Source organism: Athene cunicularia, assembly GCF_003259725.1.
Source record: "Athene cunicularia isolate RWA chromosome 14 unlocalized genomic scaffold, athCun1 chr14_part1, whole genome shotgun sequence".
NCBI lineage: Eukaryota > Metazoa > Chordata > Aves > Strigiformes > Strigidae > Athene > Athene cunicularia.
Window position 1 is genome coordinate 3,394,428 of NW_020799118.1, and position 26,847 is coordinate 3,421,274.

A 26,847-nucleotide genomic window follows, 5' to 3' on the forward strand; every position below is an offset into this window, starting at 1 on the left:
GAAATAATGGAAGGAGAAGTGAACAATTGAAACAAGAAGCAAACAAGGAAAGACGACCAAAGTCCTTGTTTCTTTACATCCCACCTCCTTTCTGCTCTATCTCCAGTGTTTAAGTGCATCATCACAACTCTGCTGCTCAGTTGCGTCAGTGGAGAAAACACTCAGAAGTTCTCCAGTGAAGTGTAATGGTGTTCAGAAACCAGAGGTAACTGTTGTCAAATTAGCTGTCAGATCTCTTCTAATCATAAGGAAGTCTCTTTCGCTTAACTATTCTACAAGAGTTTTTAAAATTATTTTGTGAATGTGAATGTTAAAAAGATATGAAACCATTTATAAACAAGCATAAATTAGTTTGTAAAGAAGCAGTTTTTGAGAAGGTAATTTTTCCAGCTGAAGATTTTGGGGAATTTCTTTGCATATTGAAATCACTATCATTGGTTTTCACTTACTGCATCTGAAAACAGCAGCACTATCTTCTTGTGCTAATAATGATGTTAGTCAGCACATCAACACGGTACAAACTTCCTAATGTAAAATTCAAAACTTGACAGAAACATGTCAGAGCACTATACAGCTTAAAGAATAATAAAACCTACCCAACTCTATAGAAATGCAATTAAATGATCTGGATGGGTTGGAGAATCATACCTAGAAAAGCAGATGGTGAAACTGTGCCATTGCTCCGTGACACCATGACACTAATCCCAGTCTCAACAAACGGTACTGAAAAGTCAACCACTTCAGAGCGTTCTTCGTTAATAGTGAGAGACCCCACAGCCATAACTGCACGATGATACACCACCTGATCCACAAAGAGAAGACACCACCAATATTACTCAGTAGAGAATACCTCATTTCTCCAAAAGAATTAAAAATAAACATTGCTAAGTTCTTACTTAAGAGCTCTTTTACCTAACAGAACTTACTTCACCAATCATTCCATTCCACACATTATTGACTTTTTTGCCATGTTTCCCATTAGTCACCAAATACAGGTCATATGTGAACTTGACAGTTTTAGACAACTTCTTCAAGATATCGATGCAGAATCCTTTGCAGCACTTCTTTACGTTAGTTCCCTCATTAGTTGAGTTGCTGTTAAGAGAGAAGAAAGACATAAACATTTCTACTGGGAAAACAGAAGAACCACAACAGCAATATTCAGCTACTGCAAAACAATGTTTTGTCATACTTGTGAGTGACCATGTGTTTCTGAATTGATGGAGAAATAATCCACATGATGCTTTATATGGTGTTTGTAGTTCTTACTAATCCAATGCAGTTGCTTAATAAGAAGATAATGGAAGACCTTATATGACATTGTACGACCTTGAGCATTGTGTCCAGTTTTGGGCACCTCAATACAAGAGAGACATCGAGGTGCTGGAGCGAGTGAAGAGGAAGGCAATGAAGTTGGTGAAGGGCCTGGAGAATAAATCCTATGAGGAGAGATTGAAGGAGCTGGGACTGTTTAGTTTGAAGAGAAGGCGGCTGAGGGGAGACCTCATCACTCTCTACAGCTCCCTGGAAGGACATCGTAGAGAGGTTGGTGCTGGTCTCTTGTCACAGGTAATTAGTGACAGAACGAGAGGGAACGGCTTTAAACTGCAACAGGGGAGGTTTAGACTGGACGTTAGGAAAATAATTTTTCCCAGAAAGAGTGGAACAGGATGCCCAGGGAGAGGGGGGAGTCCCCATCCCTGGGTGTGTTTAAGGGTCGTTTGGATGAGCTGTTGGGGATATGGTGTGGGGGAGAACTTCGTAGAGTAGGGCCGATGGTTGGACTCGATGGTCCCAAGGGTCTTTTCCAACCTCAGTGATTCTGTGATGTGCTTTCTGCTGCAGTAGCCAGTCTACTGCACTTCTCCACCAAGACACAGTCTTTTCTTACTAATGTCTCTTTTACACTCATATTAAACATTTATTATTTCTACTCTCAAGACATAAGAGTACATGTCATTTAGCAACTGCAGAACTTCCCAACATGCAAGCTATACAAAGGCACAGCTGTTCACTGTAATGAAAATGTATGCTCAACCTTTTTCTGCACTGTGAGAAAGTGAATTTCAGGCTGCCCTTGAGTGCAAAGATGAGGGCTTTCCCTTTATTTTTTTCTGAAATGTTCATTTCATGACCTCTAGAACCTTTTAGAATAAGCGACTTCAGAAGCCAAGGCAATACTTTAGGGCCTTTGAAAGAATTCAAAATTAAAATAAAACTAGTTTAGAACTTGACTAAGTACAGTTATGTCAAAAAAAAAAAAAAAGTTTCTCTGGACTTCAGGAAGCATATGCACAACCATTTAGGAGAAACATGCATTATATTCCCTAACACCTGCTTAGTAAAAAAATATTATATTCAGTTCATAGCATAGAATGAGTGAAACAACATTGATAAATGCACAAAGAGAATTTTCCACTGATTTCTAATGACTGCTCCAAAGTTATAGAGCAATCAAGCAGGGGACTTTTCTCTAGATGTTATGTCACAGTGGTATTTGATGCTGCAGTAGTTTATCCTGTACTAAATTTCAGCATAAACATAGATTTTCAACAGGAGTCATTTTCAATTTGTTAAAGACTAATTAAAACAGGCATATTTCAACATAACTGGAAACAATTCAAAGACGACTCATTAAAGGAATCCTATTTTAGAACAAATCTTCTTTCATGTGACTGAAAAGGGCTAATTCTAGTTGACTTTGAATTCACTATAAACTTACCGTCTTGTCCTTAATTCAATGTGACTTATGTATATAACCTTCCAGCTTACGAAAAAGGAAGATGTGCAAACAAGAGCACACCATGTGGTAAGGGGAAAGAGAAGGAATAAATGAAATATAGAAGGAAGAGCAAAGATAGGAAGCAAGAGAAAAAGATCAGCAAAGTATCAGAAAACAATTATACAATGAAAGAAGCAAAGGCAAGAATTGATGAGAAAACAGAGGAATATATTTTGCGTTAAGAAAAAAAAAAACAACACAAACAACATGATGAATTCTGTATATTTACTTACTTAATTTTGACAAATTTACGACATGGCACAGTGTTTTTTTGGCAACTTTCCATCAAAGGATCCACATCCTCAACAATGACAAAGGGAGCCTCCTCCAGGGTGACAATACTCAAGTGGTTATCGTCTGGGTCGCTGTCTGCGAAAGAGCTGTACCTTGGCCAGACAGAGTACTTCAGGCTCAGTGAGTTGTTCTCCCATTTCCCCACCTGAAATGCCAAGATACACAGGCTGCTGATATCTACTTGCTTGTTTTCAACAAATCTAATATTAAATGTGCTGGGATACGGGTACAGGAAATTACATGGCAGAGACAGTTGTCTTGAGGTTTTCTTATCAAAATTATCTTAGAACTTTTTAAGTAATTGCATGAAGTGAGAAAATGCACTGCGGTACAAATAAGGGACCATTATTTTAAAAGATAACAGCTTTATAAAGACTGGATAACATCAGGTAACACTATCTACCACCTGGCTATAGTTGCACTGAAATTTGATATGCATCATTTCCATCTGAGCCAGAACTCCAATCAGATATTCCATTTGTAATCAGGATGAACTTGCAGTGATAAGAAAACAGTTCTCAAAAAATCAAACCAAACCAATCAACCAAAAAACCCTAACCACACATCCACATCAGACTGATGACCAAAGTATCATAATATCATTTCTGTATCTTTTCAAAAGAGAAGACTCTACTATTATATTTTGAAAGCCATTGTGAAAGCCTTTACCTAGGGTTCCATTGTACCCGTGTCAGGCCAAACCACCTTTTTAGTAAACACAAGTTCAACAGTACATGATGTTGTTCCTCTTGGAAATAATGTATTTTATTTTGCTTTAGTTAATGCCAACTGTTTGGAGACTTTAAGAAAGCACACCTCAATTTACATTAAAATTGTCTATTTGTTATAAACTATCCCTTCTAATTAATGTTCATTTCTTTCCATTTCTGGAACACCAGAGAGGACACACAGTTTCAGTATTTTGAAAACTCTAGCATTTTCTTCCTCAGATTCTGTTTAACTACTTTGTATCCATAACACTAATTGCATGTTTTATCCCAGTAGCGATGACAGATAATATAAATGAGCTAACGATCCACAAAATTTATAACCTAATGCATTTTAATAACTCTTCAGTTGCTTAAGCTAAACAAATTATAACGTAATCATGAGACTGCTAAAATATTTGTTTTGCAAGGAAAATGGTGGTAATTAACATTACAATGACACACTCAGGTCCTAAAAAAGAAACACAAAAATTGTCACCTACCTTCTGTCTTCTAAAGACTCAAAAATGAATCACAAAAATTCCCAAAGAGCATGTTTTATATTCCATTCCTATTTAGGGAAGCATACAAGTACATGCCCTTTGCAGTTTCCGTTCCATCCTGTTTATAAGTCAAGACGTTTTGCTGAACTTTAATGTAGGAGGCAGAAATGTCAAAGCTCTATACACTTAAATTAGGAAATTCAAAATATCTCAAGGAAATTAGGAATTCACACCTAAATCAATGGGAACCAGGCACAGGATTTATACGTAGAGTTCCAGTATGAAATTTAACCAAAACACAATGAAGAAGCCTTTGTGAGAAAAACTATTTCATCACAGGGAAATAAATCTACTTAACTCTCTATGAGGCAGTTGCTTTGCAAAAATAGTTTAATTGTCAAATTATGGTATATAATCGCATTCACAGCAGAGTCTGTGCTGGTTTACGTTAGCTCACACAGCGTCGCTCATATCTATGCCCTAAGTGCACCATGAAGTCGGCCATCTGGAGTGGGGAGATTTCCAGCCAGCTCAGTACTTCAGTCAAACAGCAAACGTGCCATGTAACACACTGAATTTCAGAAGCGGAAAATGCGTCCGACCGTCTGCCTATTCCAACCAGCAAGAAGAAATGAAATGTGACTGAGGCCCCTTTGCATCTGGGTGTTCAGGATTATACCAGGGGCAGCCCCTGCCCTTTGAAACCCCTCCTTGAGGAGACGGGTCTGCCGGGTCCTGAGGCACTTCCCTCCGCAAGCCACCCCCTGTGTTTGCATCACGGTCGCACAGACCAACAGGAACACGAGTTGCCACCACACTGTGAGCTCATCTGATCCTACCAAAAATATAATGACTGCTTTGATGCTGTTTAAAGAGGAATCATGGTAGTCTTTCACACTTCAACGGGAGTAACTGCCATTTTATTGTTCTGAGGGGGATATAACTGGTCATAATTTTAAAACAGCTGAATTCAGAGAAATGCTAATTTCTTTTGACATTTGTATCTGTATGGAAGTGTTATGTGTTGAGCACATCTCTGAAGTTAGGTCAAAAATATTTTTTCTGTTGCCTTCCATGGAATTATCCTAATATTCACTTCTTATATCCTTATTTTTTTAAAACAAATATTAAAAATTAAAACCTTGCCTTGGGTCTTAGGGGCATCCCTATTTCTCTGTCCAAAGAGGTCTACTGCTGCAGTCCCAGGCTGTCACAGTGACTTCATCTGGGCTTTATATGGTGCACAAATCACATGGCTCTTGCTGGTCAACCAGTACAACGAGTAACCCACAGTGTCAGAAAGCACAATGAAAAAAGAAAGTACAAGAGAATGATAAAATGTCATGAAGAGTGGTAGGGATAGCAAGAGGTAGAAAAGCTCTGAAAATCCTCACTCTTGGGCTGAGAATGGCAAATGAGGAAGAGCAGTAATTAGAAAGTCTGTAGGTCACTCCTTTTGTCTGGGAAAAGTTTGTGTTGTATTGTTCTATTCTAATTAATAAACAGTTAGCACAGCCTTTGGATCTTTGGATTTGCTCTGCTGCTGCTGCTGCTGCTGAACTCACAAGTGAACTCACAAGTTCCCATGTTTATTTCGTATTTTGATTTTAAAACAGTTACACAGTTGAAGGTTACAGTTTTGAAGGATCAAAATCACTTTTTCATTTATTGAAGTGGAGGGTAAGAATTGAGTTTTATAAAATTAATGCAAGTAGTCAAAATATGGGAGGATATTTGTATTTGTATTAGAAGCCTTTTAGATTCTGCAGAACTGGTTATAGCATTGTTATTAAGAATATGAATGGTATTCATTATTTATGCAATGTTTTGTATCTTCATATATTATTTAGTTCTTACAACATCCTTATGCAATATCTAGTATCCCTTTTTTACAGGGTGAAGGGTTGAAATGACACAGAAAAGTCGTAGAATAAGTAAAACTAAAATATGAACACGTTCACGTCGCAATAAAGAGAAATTATGAAATTGCATCCATATGTAGGTGTCCTGCAGGATCAGCATTTATCTCACTTATGGAAGTCAGATCTAGTGTTAGGTCCAGTCAATATCTGTTTGAATGCCTTTTATACTTCATATGCTTCGAGAAAAAAACAGCAGGTTATAACAACTACCCATGCTCATTGTATTTCAAAACATTATAAAGAGGTCTGCTTATGTGCAAACCCAAATATCAAGTCCTTATTCAACACTGACTGTTAAAGTGGCTGATCTATGACAAGAAAGGAAAATATGTGAGTTAAAAAAAGCATGCCAAGTCCTGGTTTCACCTGTGAAGGTCATTATAAATGCTGTAGAATATGAAAAAGTTAGTGTAAAATATGAAAAATAGAATATGAAAAGTTCTGTTTCTGCTCTCAGTAGGAGACAACGGTGATGTACGAATAAACCATTTTACAGTGAAACAGTTTACCGACCTGGAGAGCTTCAAAATTCAATTGCCTCCAGTGTTCTGCCGCACTCATTTTCAATGTGCTACTTCATGATCTTTATAGCTACTGATGAAATCAGCTACATGTGGCATCCTCTGACCAAGTCCAAGCACCTAGATTTGAGGTAGAAGCGCTCTGTGTATAAATTAGCATACTTACCTACCCAGTATTGGTATCCCTGATACAGAAATTCTTTATGCAGCATCTTCTAAATTTAATGACAAAATATTTGAGCACTAAAACACATTAACTTGCAGGTGAAACTACAAACCTCCAATATGGAACAGTAGTCAACAGTAACTCTTAGCAGAGACCAGAAACAATTTTCATAGTCAGTCTATCAAAGACTAAGAGGTCCACAAAAATAAAATAGTGGTAAACTCACATGAAGGATGGAAAGACACTGTCTCTGCTGTGGAAATATTATCGCTATAGTGAAAAGTTACTATCTTATTCTTTCCATCTGCAGCCTAAAACTTCCTACTTGTACTCAATCGATCTCAAGGGAACTCTTGGCCATTCAGAAGCTTTTTATTATCTCCTCAGTCTTCAAGCCATCACTGCTTGGAAAAGGTAGACAGAAGACAACAAGGAGTCAAAATACTGCATAGGTCTGCTAGGTTTCCAAAATTATATTTTGCTAGGTTGGGAAGATGAGTAGAAGAGAACTTTTCTGAGGATCATTTCCATTATCCTAATTTCTTGAAAGAAAACAGCTTAGAAATTGGGCGTTTTACTATTCAAAACATAAAACCACCATTTGAAACAGCTTGTAAACAGAAATAAAGATGTTTTAATAGAGACGTTGTACTTATAGCTCTGGACTTGCTATCTAGAAATACATGCTAATTTATCAGAATAGGTAGAGATAAATGTGAGGTGAAAGAATTTCAATGACTCCATTCTATTGTTTTGTTTTGATTGGATTACTGATTCATAGAAATTGAATTTTTAACTTTTTTTTCCTGAAACAGAATGGAAACATTTTTAAGATTTCAAAACTTTGTGTCGGTCAGGATAACCAATTCCCCTAGCTTCTGGAAACAAGACTACTGCCCCAGAGAGCTCAGCTGAAAGCACAGCTCATTAACAGTTCACAACCAGAGACAAGTTCCTACTGCATCGAGAATAATCTCACCTATTTGAGCTGGTTTGGCAGGCCCAGCCATCCTGAAGTTAAAATGAAGCCATTATAAGATAAAACATTTATAAGTGGTGTAGCCACTTCCCAATGACAGTAAATTTAGCTGTAGATGAATCAGGGCAGTTTTCTTGGTCCTACCTGCACCCATTCCCTCACCTAGTTTTTTCCTCTTTTCTGGAAGATTAAAATATTTAAGATTCCCATCAATCCCAATTTTGGTGTAACACAAAGTCATCTTCACATTCAACCATTTGCTGGTTCAAAACCTCATGTGCTGTGTAATCATTTCCTTAGCACCTCTAGGCACACGTAGCACATAGGAAAAATATACCTATTTTTATGAAATGTGTTCTATAAAGTCTCTTTTTCATTTAGGCAATGTGACTTTTTTAGAATGACAGCCATTTAACAGAGCATTTAAAAAAGCACAGGAAGAACATTTGGAGTTCTGGATTATGCAACCTAAAAGATGAAACTACTGAATAGTTCAAAGACAGGTCTGAAAATTTGATTTATGCTCCAACCTTAAACCCAATTAACTACATTTAGTTACGGTCTATAGCAAGTCAAGCAATGGAGAAGAGAATAGCATGCTTAGAGTGCAAAGAGCACAAAAGTGTGTCTAGAAAAGAGCTCTCCTGCTTAGACTTCCTAAGAATCCAATTAGTAGAGAAAGTATGAATCTCCTACTAGTGAAGAAATTAAAACTGCAAATGAGCTCGCTCTCAGCAGATACAATGGAATATCTGTGCTGCTAGATTAAAAAATGGAGGGGGAAGGTAAAATGGCATTAAGAAAGATTTTAAAGTAATAAACACAGTAGTGTGTATTTGTAAACCAAACATTTAAAAAAAGAAAATTCAAGCTGAGGATAATGCTCAAAAAATGCAGACATGCTCCATTACAGAACTGTGAAAAACTGCATGCAAATACATTTACTCTAGAAATAACACAAAATATCCAGAGATAGATGATAAAATTCTGTCATTCCTAGTCAGACTGATAACGATGTGGGCTCAATCCCAGAGAAATACCGAAGATGGCCCTCACTTGAAAAAAGAGCAAGAGAACAATTTTTAGGAAAGATCCTTGCCCAAATTATAAAAATCCTTATTTATGGCCAAAAAAAAAACAGGACTCTCTTTAAAAAATCCAGTCTCAATAGCAAATCAAACCTTTGATTCGCTATTGTATGTGAATCAGCTTCAAGTACAGACTTGCAGTGGTACGTGTACCACTATATTTCTTTTGACTGTGTCCATTCTTTCCTATTTTCTCCATCTTCATATGCAGTCTGGAGTATTCCCTTTGGTTTAATCTCTACAGGATACAGGAAGGAAAGCAGAAAATGGCTGAGAGCACAGAAGAGCTTGTTTGATGTCAGACCGAATTAGCAATCATAGGATCCTCATCTCATCCCCCACTGTCTGAAGCACCTTACAAACTCCCTGTATTACATCGTTTGACCACCTCATTTATTTGACTGCCTATTTATTTTTTTGTAGATTGTGGCTGAGGAGGGTGATAGTGAAGTATTTGGTGTGTTTCTGTGTAACAGATAAACATAGTAAGCCTAAAACAGTCAACTTGCAAAGTTACACATTGCTGTACCTCAGAGAGACCCCTCTCCCACTGCACTCTAAAGCTGTCTCTAAATAACACAAGGATGACTGACATAATCCCAACCACACAGCCTCACAGAGGCCATCGAATCCAAGAAAAAGAGCAAGGCCAGATCCTGAGCAGAAAGGGAAAAGAACGGAGCATGTTCTCCCTTGTGTGCCAACGCTGGCACGAAAAGAAAGTCTGTCACACCAGCATATCTCAGAGAAAACAAACAAATAACTCGGTCCTATCACCCTCTTCCCAGCAGATGGGAACTGTACGCAATACACAGTCATCATCCTTTTGTAAGAAAAAATGTTACATGACAACATGGATACTAAATGCACTCCCAGGACTACTCGACCAAATCTCTGAAAAGAGAAAAATGTGCAGGGATATTCCTTTTACGTTAAACAGATATTACAAATACACCTTTTGAGCTGTCTCACTTTTGTGAGGAAAATAATGCTGAGCAAATGCAAAATCTAACTCATCTTGATTTAAAGACAAACTATTTATTAGGTTTTTTTCATCACACTTTTCCATTTAAAAGGAAGAGCTACTCTGGCAAGTTTTAAGTCAATAACTAGAAAGCATAAATTGAGTTTTTTGGGCTAGCAATACCAGGCAGCTGCAGAATAAAGCATAGGAGCAAAATTCTTTCCCCAGAAGCAGCATCTGTTGTATACCTTCTGCTGCAAACCTTTGTGTCGCTTCATGTTTCTGAAGGTCCGTATTTCACAATGACACTCTAAATTTAAATGACAAAATATGCTGTGAGCACTTTCATGTCTTATTAATAGGCAGTGTTTTACAGTCCTGCATGAAGATGTCTGTTTAAAGACTCTGAAGTTTTCAAAATTTGCTGCAGAATCTCACACGGGGTATGTAAATGTACAGCTCTTCCCTCAGGGCTGCTCCTTATGCTGACAGGAAGGCACCAATGCTGCGACCAGCCGGGCTCAAAGGCAAATACACTATCCAGAGAGATTATAAACAAACAGGATGAGAAAGAAAAGCTACCACCTCCTGTAGCCTCATTTTTCAATACAGAATTCGCACTCACCAAATTCTCAGCGACTGGTCTAGTTTTGGTACTGGGAAATGTCCCAAGTAACTCCATGTAGCGCAGGAGTTCAAGCCCGTGCCGGGGAAGATATTTAAATTTTATGTCATTAGAAAGGAAAAGAGCTAAAAAAATTTACAGCCCCTTCCTCCACCTCCCAGCTACAGAAGACTTTTTGTCACCTCTGCTCTCAGTGAAGATCTTACAGCTCTCCAGAAATCCACAGTCCAGAAGTCCAGCTATCCATACCTTTACCTCCAGAGAAGACGAGCTGCCCAGAAAGTCTTCCTACTCTTTAACCTCCTCTCTGACATTAGCTGTAAAGACCAGACCCAAAGCACACTCTACTACCCCTGTTTTCCATGGTAGCCTCGATTCCTGGGAATGCAGGATTTAAGGAATGCTGCATAATGATTGGTGTAATTCAAACCATTCAGTACAGTAAAGGCCTTTAGGCTAAGTAATGGAAAGGCCTTTAGGCTAGGTAAAAGCTCACTGATACAGAAACAATACACAATTTTCACTTGACAGTAAGTGTCAGGAGAGGCGTATTTACAGGAAGACTAAATACACTAAGCAACAAGGATAGAACAAAGAAAATGACAACCCAACAGATGTTGAAGAGCATGCTGTTCCTGCTATGGGCAAAGATAACGTATCATGTTAGGCCACAGAGCTACTGAAAAAGATATACCGGCAAACGGATGATTAGACTGTGCAATTTCATCTGTTCTAGTTAAGATATATGCATTTCTTCACAACTTTTAGGGAATGTCTATCACGAGGCATAAATCCTTCCACTGTCATAACCCTTGCTCTGAAATCAACATTTTGTAAGAAGCTACCCTATACCATCTCAGTGACTTTTTATTATCACAGTACTCTGACAAAAAGTTCTGTCAGAAATCTGACCCAGTGTTAGGGCTTTGTCCCATGAAGTTTCAGGCACACCATTAGATATGACAGCTGTCTCTTCTTGGCTACATGATGGCGGATGTTAGTAGCCAGATGGAGCTCTCTGTGAAGACCTTGGTTCATTTATTCCAGGCAGGAATCACACACCCTCTGCCCACTCATTCCTACTTAGATACAAACGTGTACAGCCTCACACAGAGCTTGTAAATCTGGCATATGCTACATCATCAGAGCAAAATCAAGTTCTACACTAAATCTTGCATTAATAGAAAGTTAAAGATGATTAATTACATTTAGAATAAACCTGGATATAAGTAACGGTTCTCACAGTCACATTTAACCAGTAATTGTGGTACACAGTACCTGCTGCTGTTGCTTCTTGTAAAAATTCATTGGCTACAAAAATGCAGGACATTTATATCTCACAAATTCACCCAGAATATAGTAACTTTAAGCTGTATCTCTCTGGGAGCAGCAGTAAAAATTGTTTTTACCCTGGAATACACTCATCTTGAAATGCTATACAGTCCTCCCTACCTTACTTAATGTATATGATATGCACAAGTAATTAAATCACCTAATTTTGCCACTGCTAATTATATACTATTTTAATATCGGATTGATTGGGTTTATTTCCACATTAAAAAAACCCCTAACAATAAGAAAGACCAACAGGCTGTGAAGTTCGCAACTCGGTGAAGTTAATGGGCTGGGTAGGTCACACCTCACTGAGATAAGCTTACTGGGGGAGTTGCAGCTGGTACTGCTGGACCTCTGAGGATTTTTTAGCCCTAGCACAGTGTTCCTGCAGTGCTTTGGTGATATTTGGGCAACACTCTTAACTCCTGCAATTTTATCAAGTTTCACTGAAACAAGCACATTAAGCTTGTCTTCTTAAAAATCTCCTGCCTGAGAACAGCAGCCCCTTTGCCTGTCAAGATTAGCAGCAAGAATATGAATGTTGATGTCAGAAGTTTTGAGCAGCTGCTATAGGATCTGTCAAAATATCTTGCCGGATGCCTGATGAACATGCCCAGAAGTGATTTTCAGTCTTCAAACTATTATCATCCAACCAGCTTTTTTCAGAATCTGATATGGGACAAATCCCTCAGTCAATCCCATTTACATGTGAAGTTACCACTTCAAAGTTTTGATACTGAATAATTTGCAAAGGAAAAGGAACTTATTTTCCTAGAGGTAAGATGTATGCTATTCAACTATGGTTGAATGGATTTTCTATAACCTCAAGCCTCAAGTCAACTATATCAATTTGGAGACCAAGGAAAAATTGTATTTAAGTAAAAGCCAATTATTACACTAAAACCAAAGAGAATTGAGTTTTAATATTAAATCTTGTATTTTCAGGAGAATACTGAGTAAAAAAATCTTCCCATAAACCACAATTACTCTTTCTTACATAAATAATAAAGTAGCTACTCGCAATCTCTATGTACGTTAGTTATATTACAAGGAGTAGCAGGCTGTTGCATTGTCAGTTTTTCCATGAGTAAATAATTTAATTCTAGGATTTAGACTCTCAGACTTGATGTTTACATATAAGATTGAGGATCTTTATTAAGACTACAATAAAACAATTCTGTGATACTCATTGCAATACTGTAACTGGAAGTAAAAGCATGCGCCTGGCTGGAAACTCGGAGCAGGAAATGTTAGTTCTCAGATGAGTAACTTTGACAGTTTTAAAACTGAGCAAAACAGCGCAGGAAGAAAGGAAGAAGGAGGCAGAAATTGGCTAAGAGATACGGGGTGAGAAATGCAACTTGGGAACAATGTCGAGACGAGACTGGAGAGATGTTCCAATAAACCAGGGGGTGGGCAGGGGGTTCTCATGTCTCTAAGTCAGAGGAACTGTTGCGTTATTTCTGAAGCACACAGTGACGCTCTGCTGATATAAATGCGGGGTGCTCCGAGATAGCCAAGAGCTACATCCAGCTTGCCAGGAAAATTGATTAGTCAGTTTACTTGTCTTCATCCACAGAGGCAGGGATCAGCTTGTGGTCAGAAGAATAATTCTGGTGGTGACAGCCCGTTCTTGGCCGCGTTTCACTTCTCCCCTCTGACATAACTAAACCTGGCCCCCTTCCCACAGTCCTACACCAGAGCAGCAGACGCAGAAGCTGCACTAGGGGCAGGCTGTCCTGGCCCAAGTACTGACTCTGGCCTCCTACCAAAAGGGCTCTGAAGCAAAGGGGCAGCTAGGAGCAGATGCGTAATTTTTTTTCTGGGCAGGAGCCTTCCTTCAGTCACTCTTTTATTCCTCCTAGGAGTCCCTCCAACATGACAATAAGCAGGAAAGGATTTATCAGATGGAAAACTGTGCTCAGACAACGTAAGCATCAGCCTACTGAGAGTCTTGTAGCCCAGTGCAGCAGGTGGGGTGTGCACTGCTGCTGGACAACATGCACAGTTAGATCCAGAAAAACCTGCACTAAATCTTCTGTTCTCTGATAGGGGAGTCGCTTGAAGTTTAAAACAGGCTCAAGTTATTTCTTGGAAATAATGTCAGTTCATATATCGGGCATTTCTTTGCTGCTGTTAGCTCATTTTTCAAAAACATCAAACCTACCTCCCCTTGTCCTTTGAATGGTCTCTTTAGAGAAGTTTCAAGGTACAAAATGTATTAAATCATTATACCATAAGCATTGTTGGCTGCCTCTCTTAACTATTTTCTCCCTTTGGTGCCTCATACTAATATTCCTCAAGTAGTATAATATTCTTTTCCAGAACATTATATATGATATGCAGACTGCTGAAGAATTTTAAAATAGGGTAAGACATTTTCATAATGGTTACTGAGCAAAAGATTCATTCAAAGATTCAGATTGACACATTTGGTTAAGATTAAATTTATCCAGAGAATTAAATTTGCATCAAATGAACATAAAGAATTACATAGCATAATGTATGAGGAATACTCTCTGCGTTTTTGCATGACTAGCATATTTACTGAGATGTCCTTCAGTAATTCTTATTTTGTCATTATTATTCAACATCATGAAGAGTCTTGTGGTTTTATAAACTGGAGTTTTAAGTTAATTTTATGGGATCCTAAAATTATAAGAAAAAGAGTTCATAGATTTCAGCAGCAATTTAGATAACGTAGGATCATGCTTTATGATTTTAAAATAAAACTGGTGAATGATACATAATGTATTTTCTCCCACAGTGTCATATCATAAACATTTTCTAAGGTCCCATGATTTTAAAACAGGGGACCACAGATAACCTGAAAAACTCAGAGCCAAAATAATAACAAGCTGAGATGCGAGTTTTAAAGAAAAAAATTCTCATTATAAACTCCTTTCTTTTATTACTCACATCTGTGATTATCTCTGATATTAAGACATTTTTCTTTCTAGCCTATATAGAGGTTTATGCAGATGACTTGCCTACCAGGAGAACACAAGACAAGATTCTGAAGGTTTTAGGCAAATGTTACAGGAATTATCTGCCAATTCAACAGGAAATTCACATTTAAAAGAAAAAAAAAAAAAGTGTACTTTAAAATTGGCCAAATGATACAAACCCAAGCAAATAAAAGGACCGGAGGCAATCCCAAGCACAGACACAGGCTGGGCGAGGAGTGGATTGAGAGCAGCCCCAAGGAGAAAGACTTGGGGGTGTCAGTGGATGGAAAACTGACTGTGAGCCAGCAATGTGTGCTCACAGCCCAGAAAGCCAACCGTGTCCTGGGCTGCACCCAGAGCAGGGTGGGCGGCAGGGTGAGGGGGGGATTCTCCCCTCTGCTCTGGTGAGACCCCCCTGCAGGCTGTGTCCAGCTCTGGGGGCACCAACATCAGAAGGGCACGGACCTGCTCAAGTGAGGCCAGAGGAGACCACAGAGATGATCAGGGGCTGGAGCACCCCCCTGTGAGGACAGGCTGAGAGAGTTGGGGGGTTCAGCTGGAGAAGAGAAGGCTCCGGGGAGACCTTAGAGCAGCCTCCCAGTACTTAAAGGGGCTACAGGAAAGGGGGGAGGGACTCTTGATCAGGGGGTGTAGGGATAGGATGATGGGTAATGGTTTTAAACTGAAAGAGGGGAGATTTAGATTAAATATAAGGAAGAAATTCTTTACTGTGAGACTGGTGAGAGACACTGACAGGTTGCCCAGAGAAGCTGTGGCTGCCCCCTCCCTGGAAGGGTTCCAGGCCAGGTTGGACAGGGCTTCGGACAGCCTGGGCCAGTGGAAGGTGTCCCTGCCCATGGCAGGGGGGTGGAACTGGATGGTCTTTAGGGTCCCTTCCAACCCAAACCAGTCTATGATTCTATGAGTTGTCATGATATACAAACCTATCCAAATTTAGGTAGGTAGGCCCAAGTTTCTGGAGATTTTTCAGTGATCCATTTTATTTTACTAAATTGTAATAATAATAAATGCAAGTGTGTTTCACAGAAATCTTCTGAAATGCACATGGCTTATCTTCACTGATATGTGTTGCTTTCCCTTAGACCGACTCAGAATAATGTATAATTATCTTTTCTGAACTGTTGTGACAAACCTGTAGAATAACATCATTGACATTCATGACATTAACCTGTCTACTTGACATTAATAGGGTTCTACCAAGTCTCTCCTATCTCCTCTCATGTCTTTTACCCAGACGTCATGCTCACCTTTTCCCATTCGCGATCGTTGTTCAGTACTATCACCACCAGCCTGGGGTGTGCCTGATAACCATCTGCTGTGAAGGACAAATCTTTACCTTCCCAAGTCACATTCATCATAAACCTAGAAGGCAAGGAAAAAAAGTTTATTGAAAAATTAATGAGCTGTCCAGCAGTTAATGAGCAAGCTAGTTCAGTCATCAGAACCACTGATGAAATACACGCACCAAATCCTGCTAATGCTGTGAAAAGCCTACGCTTGCACCATGGGGACTCAGCATTTCAAGGCATCCCATAGCAGAAGACAAAGCAAAACACTGTTTGCATATGATTTTACATAGAATTCTTAAAGCAGCTTCCACATTATGTATGACCTGTACACTCCACGAATAATCTTTCTGGCCCATTGCACAAGCTCACCAGTTTTTCAGGATTATTTTAAACATGTCTACATCAGCTCTGTGTGTAACATTATACTATTATCTCATTAGACTAATACATGGAGTAAGTGCATCTAGTCTGGCTTCACCTGCCTATACGTCCAGGAGTCAGTCAGCCCTTTCTGACACTGTATCTATACACGGTGTCTTTGTGACACTTGGATAAATTCCACTAATGCCTTCAGCCAAAACCAGACATGAAAACTTTGAGGAGGTTGATACCATTTCAGTTCAGTAATTTCAGAAAGAAAAAAAGATACATAAACTTTGTATTTAGGTTAATTTCCAGTGGTTTTCTAAAGATACATACACTAATTAGCACTTTGAATAGAAAAAAAAATAAAGGGACTCAGAATAAAATGTACAGGAAGAAGGAGGATTTTTAAATTTTTGTTGAAAATGTCAGCTCAATCCCAAATTTCCTGCCTTTAGACTTAGTCATTTGAGCACTGAGTCAATAAAACTGTTTATTTACCACAGGTTCTTTGTTCAGCTACAAAGAAAAAGACTTAACTGAAAATTTTGTACAAATTTATGACAACAGAAGGAAATGACTCAGTGCTACAAGAGGTACCTCTTGAAAGATGTGCCACAGTACTCCTTCTTGCTTTCTCTGTTCTCCTGTATTGACACGCTAACATGCATGTTCTAAGGACAGAATACTGCTCCTAAGTAATCCCGTCAGCAAAAACTACATCATCTCTACTGAGTCACTGCTCTGACCCCGGCTGTGCCCTCAAGGGACACTTGTGAACTCTGGTGAATAACACCACAGGTGGCTTCATGAACCCTGGCCACGGGCCAGAAGTGCTCCACAGCCAGACACTGCCAAGGACTTGATCTACCCTGGGGTAGGGATCTCGGTTACTCTACTCATCACCTTAAAGACATCCTTCACCTCTGTACATTCCTACAGCTTTTCTAGCCATAGATTTTCCCCTAGAAGTCTTAAATTCCTTATTGAGTTTATACAAATTCTAATATAGTCTACTTAGTTTTTCCATTCCTGACAAATATGCCTAGTTTTTAATTTCTAACTGCTGCTTTCCATTCATCATTGAACCATGTACCCTCTTCTCCAAAGCACTGTCCTTTCATTGATTCAGAAACACCAGCATTCTGGCCATCTAACAAAATTGATTTTCCTCAAAAATAATTTTCTCTCAAAATTTTCCACAGATTTATAGCATAAATCCATGTTTATATTTGCTCCAGTTCCACATAGCTTCAGTGTTTCTCGGTGAGAACAGATTGTTTCCACCGCTCCAGGGTCAGAAAGAGTGATGAGAAATTGCAGTTTTTATTTAAAGCACAAATACAGGGAACTTACTGCCAAGAATCTGAACTACCACAGCACACAGGTCAAGCTCCCCAGACTGTGATATTGAAAAAAATCTATCATTTTGTACATTATCTGAAATTCTGTCACCTACGAAAATCAGGCATGAAAAGGAAGAGAGTAAAAGGCTGGTATTGGCATTGGTGTTCTTTGGTCATGTTGAAAAACATCAAAACCCTGTCTTGACTGTCAATGGGAGCCTGACAGGGCTATCCTGGGGGTGAGAGGTAAAAACTGCAATTCAGCATCTCAGAGATCCCACGACACATCCAGAAGATAACGTGCCCCCCACCTCATATCCATGCTCTGAAGTTAATCACACTGAACTGCACTGAATTCTCAGCATATTTAATCAAAAGAAATTCAGTCCAAGTTTTCACCTAGGTGTTCTCCTTCTGGAATTCAACTCAACACCAGTATTATTCAATCCTGCAAAGAGATATCTTTTGAAGGGTGTTAAAATTACTTTAACTGTTCTTCGTACATTTCTCTGTAATATTTTATCCACAAGAAACTGATAACTGCTTTACATTTTTCTTTGTTTCATTGTTTTTGTAGCAGCATAATCTCCTGGTCAATCTGACATAGGCAAAATTCTTCAACTTCACACTCAAAGGAGAAGGCTTTGAATTGATACGGCTGCCCAAAAATCCCAGTAGAAGCAGCACACTAAATAAAATTATACAGACCCAGAAGAAATAATGGTATTGTATCATAACAGTTAGTAATTAAATGTGGACTGCCCTAAACAGCCATATTAACATCATTCAGCACTGGTTTGACAGCAATTTGTAAATTCACCATTCATAATAACTCATATTTTGTGGCAGACTTTCGGCGTGAAAATTTTCCCCTTGGCAGAACTTTGCTTTTCAGTTGAACTAATTTCTCATATATTACATTTTTCATCCAGCACTGAAAGAACTTGCTTAGGAATAAAAAGCTTGTCACCTTGAAAGGAAGTGGTGAACCACCAAACAGAATTTGCTTGTACACACATGTGAGAAACCAGCATAACGTTTGCTCACTGCTGAAAATCAAATGCATTGTGACCCAAGGAATAAAATTCCCAAGAAGTCACCGCAGGGGGAAAACAAAGACATACTGGGAAAACATGCGCTATTGTATTGGTACTTTTGCACCCTCCCTCACAGGTTCCCTCCCAATTCATACATGTGAAATAACATCCTCCACAATGAACACATCCTCTTGTGGGGCCAGGCAGAAATCATCTGATTTCCATAAAACTGAAAGGTGAGCATTTTGTGTCCTCCTAAGGGCTGGACCACAAACACACATGCTCTACTACATCAGTGTCCAGTTGGGTTTTTAATTACATTTGTGACTGGACTACAGTTGAACCCTTCTTTCGTGTAGTTTGGTAGGATCACTACCCCAGGTTACAAACACTCATCATATTTTAGGATTAATTTCCAAATGCTCTAGGCTAGAAGCTAGCCAATCACAAGATGCAGTGCTGTAGCTGCAGTGATGCTCAAATGCTCCAAAAAGAGACAAACCACAAATCTAAACTGAAAAACCGAACTCTGTTTTTAAACTGTGTGAATTTACCAGCCATTTAGTAGTGAAACACATCTTGCAAGTTAAAAAAAAAAAAAAAAAAGTCCCTAATCTGTAAAAGTCTCTTAAAATTGTATTGTCTGAGTCATATACAGTTATCAGTGAGTGATGCAGTCTGAGGTACCCCAGTTTCTCAATGCTGCAGCAATAAAACAGAACTTCAGAGATTCTTGTTTTCCCAAGCACACTTCTGTGTGAAATTCATTAGCTGCCTGAGTTCTTCAGAAACCAGTGCCTACAATCTACATTCCTTTTTGAATTGTCGTATTTCTTCCACAAAGGACAGAAGTCCTGCTCTGTTTTTACTGGCCAAGATCCTAAACTGCTTGTCTCTACAGAAAACAACCATGTGCTTTTCTGTTTCTGATTTTAGGAAGAGTGAGGAAAAGAAAGTATTTATATTACACATTATTCTTCCAGAGTTTTAAGTTTGCCCAAGATTAATTCTGTCCAAGACGTCTTTGGCTTCTGAATTGGTCAAAAGATATTTCCGAAGAAGTTTTCAAATTGCATATTCCTGTTCTTAACTAAATGAGGTGCTTGATTATTTAGGCTTCTTGCTTTAAGGGGGCAATTCAAAATACATCTTGGATTAGTAGTTAATCTGTTTGCATAGCTCATTAATGCTGTAACCTTTACAAAGACATGACAGCAGAAGGCCTTGTGATAGTAATATGACACTGAAGTCTTAATTAACTTTTGCAAACTGAAGTTTGTGAGTAAGATACCCCGGGTAAAACATGTATGAAAAATGAGATTTTGGGGGGTAGAAATAAAGCTACTCTCACAGTGAATCCAAACCAGTTTTTTTATCATGCAAAGAACCTAGTCTGTACTACATATTTCAAAACACTTTTAAACATTTATACAATTCTTGTTTGCTTCTCACCTTCCCCAACAAAACTGAAAAGACAAGGCTGAAACACCATAGCACAACATTTCCCATTGTATTCACAGCAAGCCTTTGAAGCACCAAGGTTACAATCTGATCTCAAGGTTTCCAACTTAATTTTTATAGACTCAGAAAGAGTAAGTAATTCAGATAAAGCTTCAGATTAAGGCCAAAACTATGCAATACTTATCCATGTCAAAAGTATGACTATCCAGAAAGACAGAACATGTTTGAATAAGGTGCGTTTTTCTACCCTGTAGATATTATATTACAATTTAATTGATTCTCATTTTCATTAACAAATGGGGGAAGACTTTGCCAAAAGGATCAGACCTCAGTTTTTAGAAGACCATTTGCTAGGGTACAATATCGCTGAAACAGAAGCACCTTTCTGGCCCGTCTCCTTACAGATGACATGGACTTTCTTTGACCATAAGGTGTTCGGTGAGGATTTCCCATAACGTGTGAAAACAGTTGAAGCCCCAGCAAAAACCACGACCAGTCCTGGAGCAGACTTTCTGCTTCTGTTATACAACAGCAAACAAGTTTGCAAGCTATGGGATTTCCTTTTGATGTTTCCCATGTATTTTCATATACGTATATGCAAGATACACAAGTGTTCCCCTAATAGATGCAAAGATTTGAGAGCAAAAGCAAGGTTTAGTGGATTCTGTGGTGGGCATTTTTTTTAAGGAAAAAAACCCAACCATGGAAATTATAAAGATTACTTTGTTTCAAAGAAAGATCAGTCCTAGCCCCTGCTTCATAAAGTTCTGTGGGGGATGTGAGAAAACAGAGACAGAATGAAAGTGCAACACTGCACAGGAAGCAATCCTGCAAGGCGAAGCAGGTGTGATGTCACCTCTAGAACGTCACCAGAGATGGTGCTCAGGGAAGTTCCCACCCGGCAGCACCCTCCACTTGCTGTATCTCTAGGATACAAGGCAGGGAGCATCCTCCCAAATATTCATGTCCTCAGGATGGGCACTCTCACGCCCACCCACCTGCATCTCAGAAGACCCTGCAGCACTACTTCACAATTTGTTTCTCCATCAGAGCAAGCCAAGCTTAATCCTGTTCACCCATTAAGAGCAGTGAGCCAAGAGATTATCCCCTTGTTTCCTCCTTTCAGGGTAACCTTTGCCACAGGCAACAGCATATGAACCAGTCCCTGGACAAGGGAAAGCCAAGCTGAGGGAAAACCCTGGCCAGAAGACAAGAGGAATGCAGATTTTTGAGATATGTCTTAGAAATAAGTAAAAAATACGGAACACAATCTGGAAGCATCCCTCAGAGGCACTGCACAGCCAGGAGGAAGCGCTGCTGTAGAGACAGGATAAAACTAGTCTCCACATTGAAGCAACAGCACTCTATGCTTGCTCAGGCCAGACAGGTCTACTTATGCTTAAAATAAAAACTGAAATTCTCTTCTAAAAAGATGCAAGGATCATAACATTAAAAAGATGTCATATGTAAGAAAATACTTTTACAAATGTGTAAAAATTCAGGGCATCTAGAAAAGACCTGGATTTTAAAAGCTAGCAATTGTGTGCATGTACATACACTGAGCCAGGAAGTCCTTGGAGCAGTGGAATAAATTAAAACTTATTAATTAATTGATCCCTTAAAAATAAATACATACAATGTAGTTGTGATAATTATTATACATATGACAAAAAAATGCTCTCACCAAAACTAATACAGTGTAAAAAATTCCCTCTTCTCCCATCCAAACTGTTTATTTTCATGTTTTCTCCATGTTTCTTTACTTCATGTTTGTTTTCTTTCCATCTATCCACTGAAATACAATATGAAACTCTCTGTGCTAGGATCAAGTTGCACAACTAAACACAATTAGACAGCAGCTGCTTTTCCTACAGAAAGGATCCTCTGGTTTCTCCCCTGCCAAGGTTTAAGCCGCCTTCTTCACTAGCCTCTTTTCATAACATTACAGTATCTAGCAATAAATAAATTGCTAGACTAGGCAGCTGGGGAACACGTTGAATTCCCAGCATTACCTTTAAAACTTTTAACTGTGGCAGGTGCAAGTGTGATCATGAGAGAAACCGTGGAAGCAGCAGGGGCACCCCAGGGTGCAGGAAAAGTTGGCCAAGGGGGCTGCAGAATGGGGGCACTGCCCCCCATACAGGAATTACACTTTTAGAAACCAAAAGGCTCATGCAAACATCCTCAGCAAGTGTCCCGTGGTTTTAAAAGCAAGTTCAGAGAGAGGAAGCACAAACTGTCTGAGATGCCCTTTCTTTTGGTTACTCTATTTGCTCCTTCCTTTTCTCCTTTATAATTTTGTACAGATTCAGACTTTAAAAGTAGAAATTCAGACTCGTTGGGCTCAGGAACAGAGCCAGCTCTCCAGTAACAGGCTGGTTTATAATTAGTGTGAAATCCACCTAGTACACAGCTCCCAAACAGTCCACTGCCTGGGAAAAATATAATGGGTGAGGCACGGGCACTAATGAAAACATATCACTCCTAAGCTACCTCCAAAGAAGAGAACGGAGTTACTGGACCTGTAAAATAAAGCATGCAGGCTGAGCTGCAGGGAGCAGAAAGCCTGTGGGACTCCCCGTGGCCTTGAGTTGAGACCCACGTTTCCTCCCCTCATCCTGCAGCCCAGATCAGATAATCAAACCTGAAAAATTCCTCAGGTGCCATCACTGGGGACTATCATTTTTTATTTAGTCCCATCTTCACCATGGAGCAGTGTTTCAAATCCGTGACAACCACAGGCACTGAACAGCAGAGACTAAGGGAAATACAGGTTTCATAAAAGAAACTCTCCCCCTTCTCTCCCAAAGAAGGAATTTCCAAACTGAGATTTAAAGGAGATAAAATGCCTCACAACCAACGTGTCATCTGGTGATAGTTCTCCTTCCTCCAAATAGTATGAAACAACTATTTTAATAATCTAGACAGCCAGCCTGTCTGGGTTTGGCATTCACCCAGCACCATACCTAAAAAAGCAGGAGTGAATCCAAATTTTGTCTTTTCTTCATCTTGTTGAGGCTCTGAACTACTGAACTTCCTTACTATGATTCTACTGTGAAATTTGAAAGATACTTATCAATGGAAACCCCAAGACAAATTATTTATCATTAAGATTTCCTAAAAAGATCTATAATACATCAAGAAACCCTGAATGTAAAAAGTATTATATGTGGTCTGAAGTGCATACAGAAATAGAAATAGGTCTGAAACGGATCACTTTTAAACAATGTAGCAGTGCATTTTTCAAATAGTGAAGCTTTTTTAAAGACAATTTTATACCTTAGGCTAGTAGGATTTTTTTTTTTTCTAAAGTCAAATCCTTTGCAGTGATGCAAAGAGAATCCTCTTCCTTTTTGTGTGTACTCCTCCTCCTCCTCCACTTCCCCCAGGCCTTGCTCTCCTGAATATAACCACAACGATACCTTGCTTTGGAGCTCTATCTCCCTAGGCCTTGAGCCAGCAGGGATGAATTAAATTTTGGGAACAATATGCTCAGTGACTGTGGAAAAAGGAATGGCATGCCAACTACTTGCACCTCCTGCCAGCTGCTCCTTAAAGCATTAGTTGCCACGAGGCCTGGAAAAGTCATTTTGCCCCAATTCTGCCAGACAAGTGACAAAACTCTTGGGGCATCCTTCTGAAAGGGAGGCAAGGGAAGGAAGCAAAATTAGAAAGGGTCCAGCCCCCTGGTAGGGTGCCACAAGACCAGTGTAACTAAACACCAGAAGGTTAGTGAGTTATTGTTATTATTAGCAAAAACATTTCATAAAAAGCACTAATGTGGTTACTTTTTGCTACAGCACCTCAGAAGCATTCCAAACTCTCCCTGTGAAACCTGCTTGGCTTCCTGCAAGGGGATGGTGTCTGCAGCAGCTCTGTCTCCCAGAAGCTTCACTTATATTTTAAATTTTACATTTTGAATTTCAAGGCCTGATTTCAACCCTGCTCAACTCCAGAACAGAGGCCATGCTTGTACTCTTGTTTTAATTTTTTTTTTTTTTTAAAGGCCCTAGTCTGTAACTGTTTGGTACCTTCTGCTTCCTAAACTGACCTAACCTGGGACAAAATTCTGATACAGATTTTCCACAATTTCTTGAATCACTTCGTCAGTAAACCAGCACCACATTGGGATCTCTTGGGTGGAGTGTTTCCTTCCACAACTCCTCTTTTGCCGCTGGTGAAGTTTAGTTTTACTTCTGAAGGAACATGACAACAGTTTCATAATTCAGTTCCTGCAATTTAATGCAACTCTATGGAAAACTCCCTCATAATACAGAAGAGGGTAATTACAGCACCTGTATTAAAAGAATTGCAAATATCTAGTTGTTACTGTTTAAAACCAGCAGTAAGTTAGAATTTGTGTATCCCTATGTACCGATCCAGTTGCTACAATACTACTGGGTCTCCCGATCACAAAGCACCCACACACAAATTAATGAGGCTAAATGGGATCCTGACACTGACAAAGTTTTTTCTTGTCTTGAGTATCTTTTCTCACTCGTTTTTTCATGTCGACAATAATAATTTCTTGTAATCCAGGACATTTGAAACTAGCTGTTAACATTAAACCTAGGGCTGGCAGCTTGGTCCTCATCTGGTGATGCATCCCTAAATATACTGTCCTCCCTGGAAATCCGCTGGTCCCTGCATCCCTGTGGCCTTGGCGCTCCATGAAGGTTTGCAGCATTGAGGTGCATCATCCTCATCTGTTTCCATAGAGCAGCATTTGCAGTAGCAAAGGAGAATAAGCAAATCTAGCAGCATGCAAAACCTGAAACTTCCTCAAGCTTTAAGTTATCAAAAATAAAGTACTAAATGAAAAACATACTCAAATTAGCCGTTTATGTAAACAATGTGACTCCGGAAGCTTGGGTTACAGTCTCAGATTGTCACCCCACATGCAATGCACTCCTGTAAGCACACAGTGGTTCCATTCAAACCACAGTGGGATCACAAAATGGGAAAGACAAACAAAATATCCTGGAGAGTCTGAAAGTAAATAACATTGTTTTTCTGCACAGTAAGTATGCTCCAAGTGGAAGAGCATTTTGCCTCATATATAATTATTAGTTAAATAATGATACATCTTCAATCATACAATAAAGGAGATCATACTTATTTTTCTCAAGTCTTTTGACAGAACTTAAATGAACAAATCCTCTGTAAATTGGCTGTTGATCTGTATGCAGGAAAAGATTAAACAGATTTGCTGGATTATTCAGCAAACCATTGTGTCTATTTAATCCCTGATTTTGCTCAGAAGAGGAAAAATTATCTGTCACTGCTAAAATCTGGAATCAAAATACTGAACTTGATGAATGAATATCAGGACTAGAGAGACAGCATACCCTTGCCCTCCGAAGACACTGTTCCGTAGCCATGCTGTAAACTAACAGCAGCACAGCAGCACGGACAAGAAAATGAACCGTGCGGTTGTCCATGGAAAAACGGGAACATTGGGTAGAACATTCCAAAAGACTATTCCCACCAAGTCCCCAGGTTTTTAAAGGCGGGTGACTCGGGGCAGGATCAACTGATGCATTTGCACCTGGCCTTTTGCACTTCACATTGCTCCTGCGCCCTGGTTCGGTGATGACGACTGAAGGAAACTATGCTTGGGAAGGGTATGAACTGACAGCCTGCTCAGAGCTGTTTAGACAGCTTTCTAGCCCTACACCTTCACTACTGAAAGTAACATGAGTCTCTAAATTGTGCATATTATTTGGTTAACTGAAAGTAAACAAATATAAACACCACGTGGTAAACGTCTGACTACCTATGGATGGACACATCTTTTTGCTTTTCAGGATAATGACAACAGAGCAACAGCTTGGTCATCCCCATCCATCCGCGTTCACATCAAAGTGGTTGGAAATGTTGTGAAAAGTATCTCTCAGGGTTATGACTTCTATAAGCAACACGAATACTCTTCTAGACAAAGTAGAAGCATTTTTATTCACAAAGCAGCAGCATTTTCCACTGCGACTGGCAGGGTTATTTTGGTTTGCTGTTTGTTTGCTTACTTGTTTTCCTTTTCTGAGAGAGAGCAAGCATTTGTTCAACTGACATTGCATTAATGAGCTGCTAATTCTATGTATCCTGCTGCGCTAGTGCCAGTATTTCACACAGTAATATTTTTCTGCCTTGGGAGAATTTGGGTCTTACACAGATGGGAGAAGATTATTTGAATCAATACACACACACACACACACACACACACATATATATATGTTTTCTTATTGCATTGAAAATGATCCCTGTATTTTATTTTAAATCCTTTATTCATAGGGAAAAGCTAGTTTTCCCATATGTATCAGAAATGAACATTGATCAAATCATTTCAAAAACTAAAGCAAACCTGTTTTTTTTTTTCTGAGTCTAGAAAGCCAATAAAAGCATCTTAGAATTGTAGCGACAGGGGATGGATAAATTGTGTGCTTCAAAGCATATGTATCTTCAAACCAATTTCATACTCAAAGGATTTGAGAAAGGGGAA

At 39.2% G+C, this 26,847-nt stretch overlaps 1 protein-coding gene across 3 annotated transcripts in view; it reads right to left on the reverse strand.

Annotated features, from left to right (window-relative positions):
* The window catches only part of GRIN2A (glutamate ionotropic receptor NMDA type subunit 2A), a 189,356-nt gene that overhangs the window by 59,923 nt on the left and 102,586 nt on the right, over positions 1 to 26,847 (reverse strand). For all 3 annotated transcript variants that reach the window (XM_026858754.1, XM_026858753.1, XM_026858752.1), the window contains exons 4-7: positions 16,103 to 16,217; positions 3,016 to 3,221; positions 927 to 1,095; positions 649 to 802 (exon numbers count right to left, since the gene is read on the reverse strand). In XM_026858754.1, the coding sequence (XP_026714555.1) occupies positions 649 to 802; positions 927 to 1,095; positions 3,016 to 3,221; positions 16,103 to 16,217 (644 nt within the window). The remainder of the gene's footprint in view (positions 1 to 648; positions 803 to 926; positions 1,096 to 3,015; positions 3,222 to 16,102; positions 16,218 to 26,847) is intronic.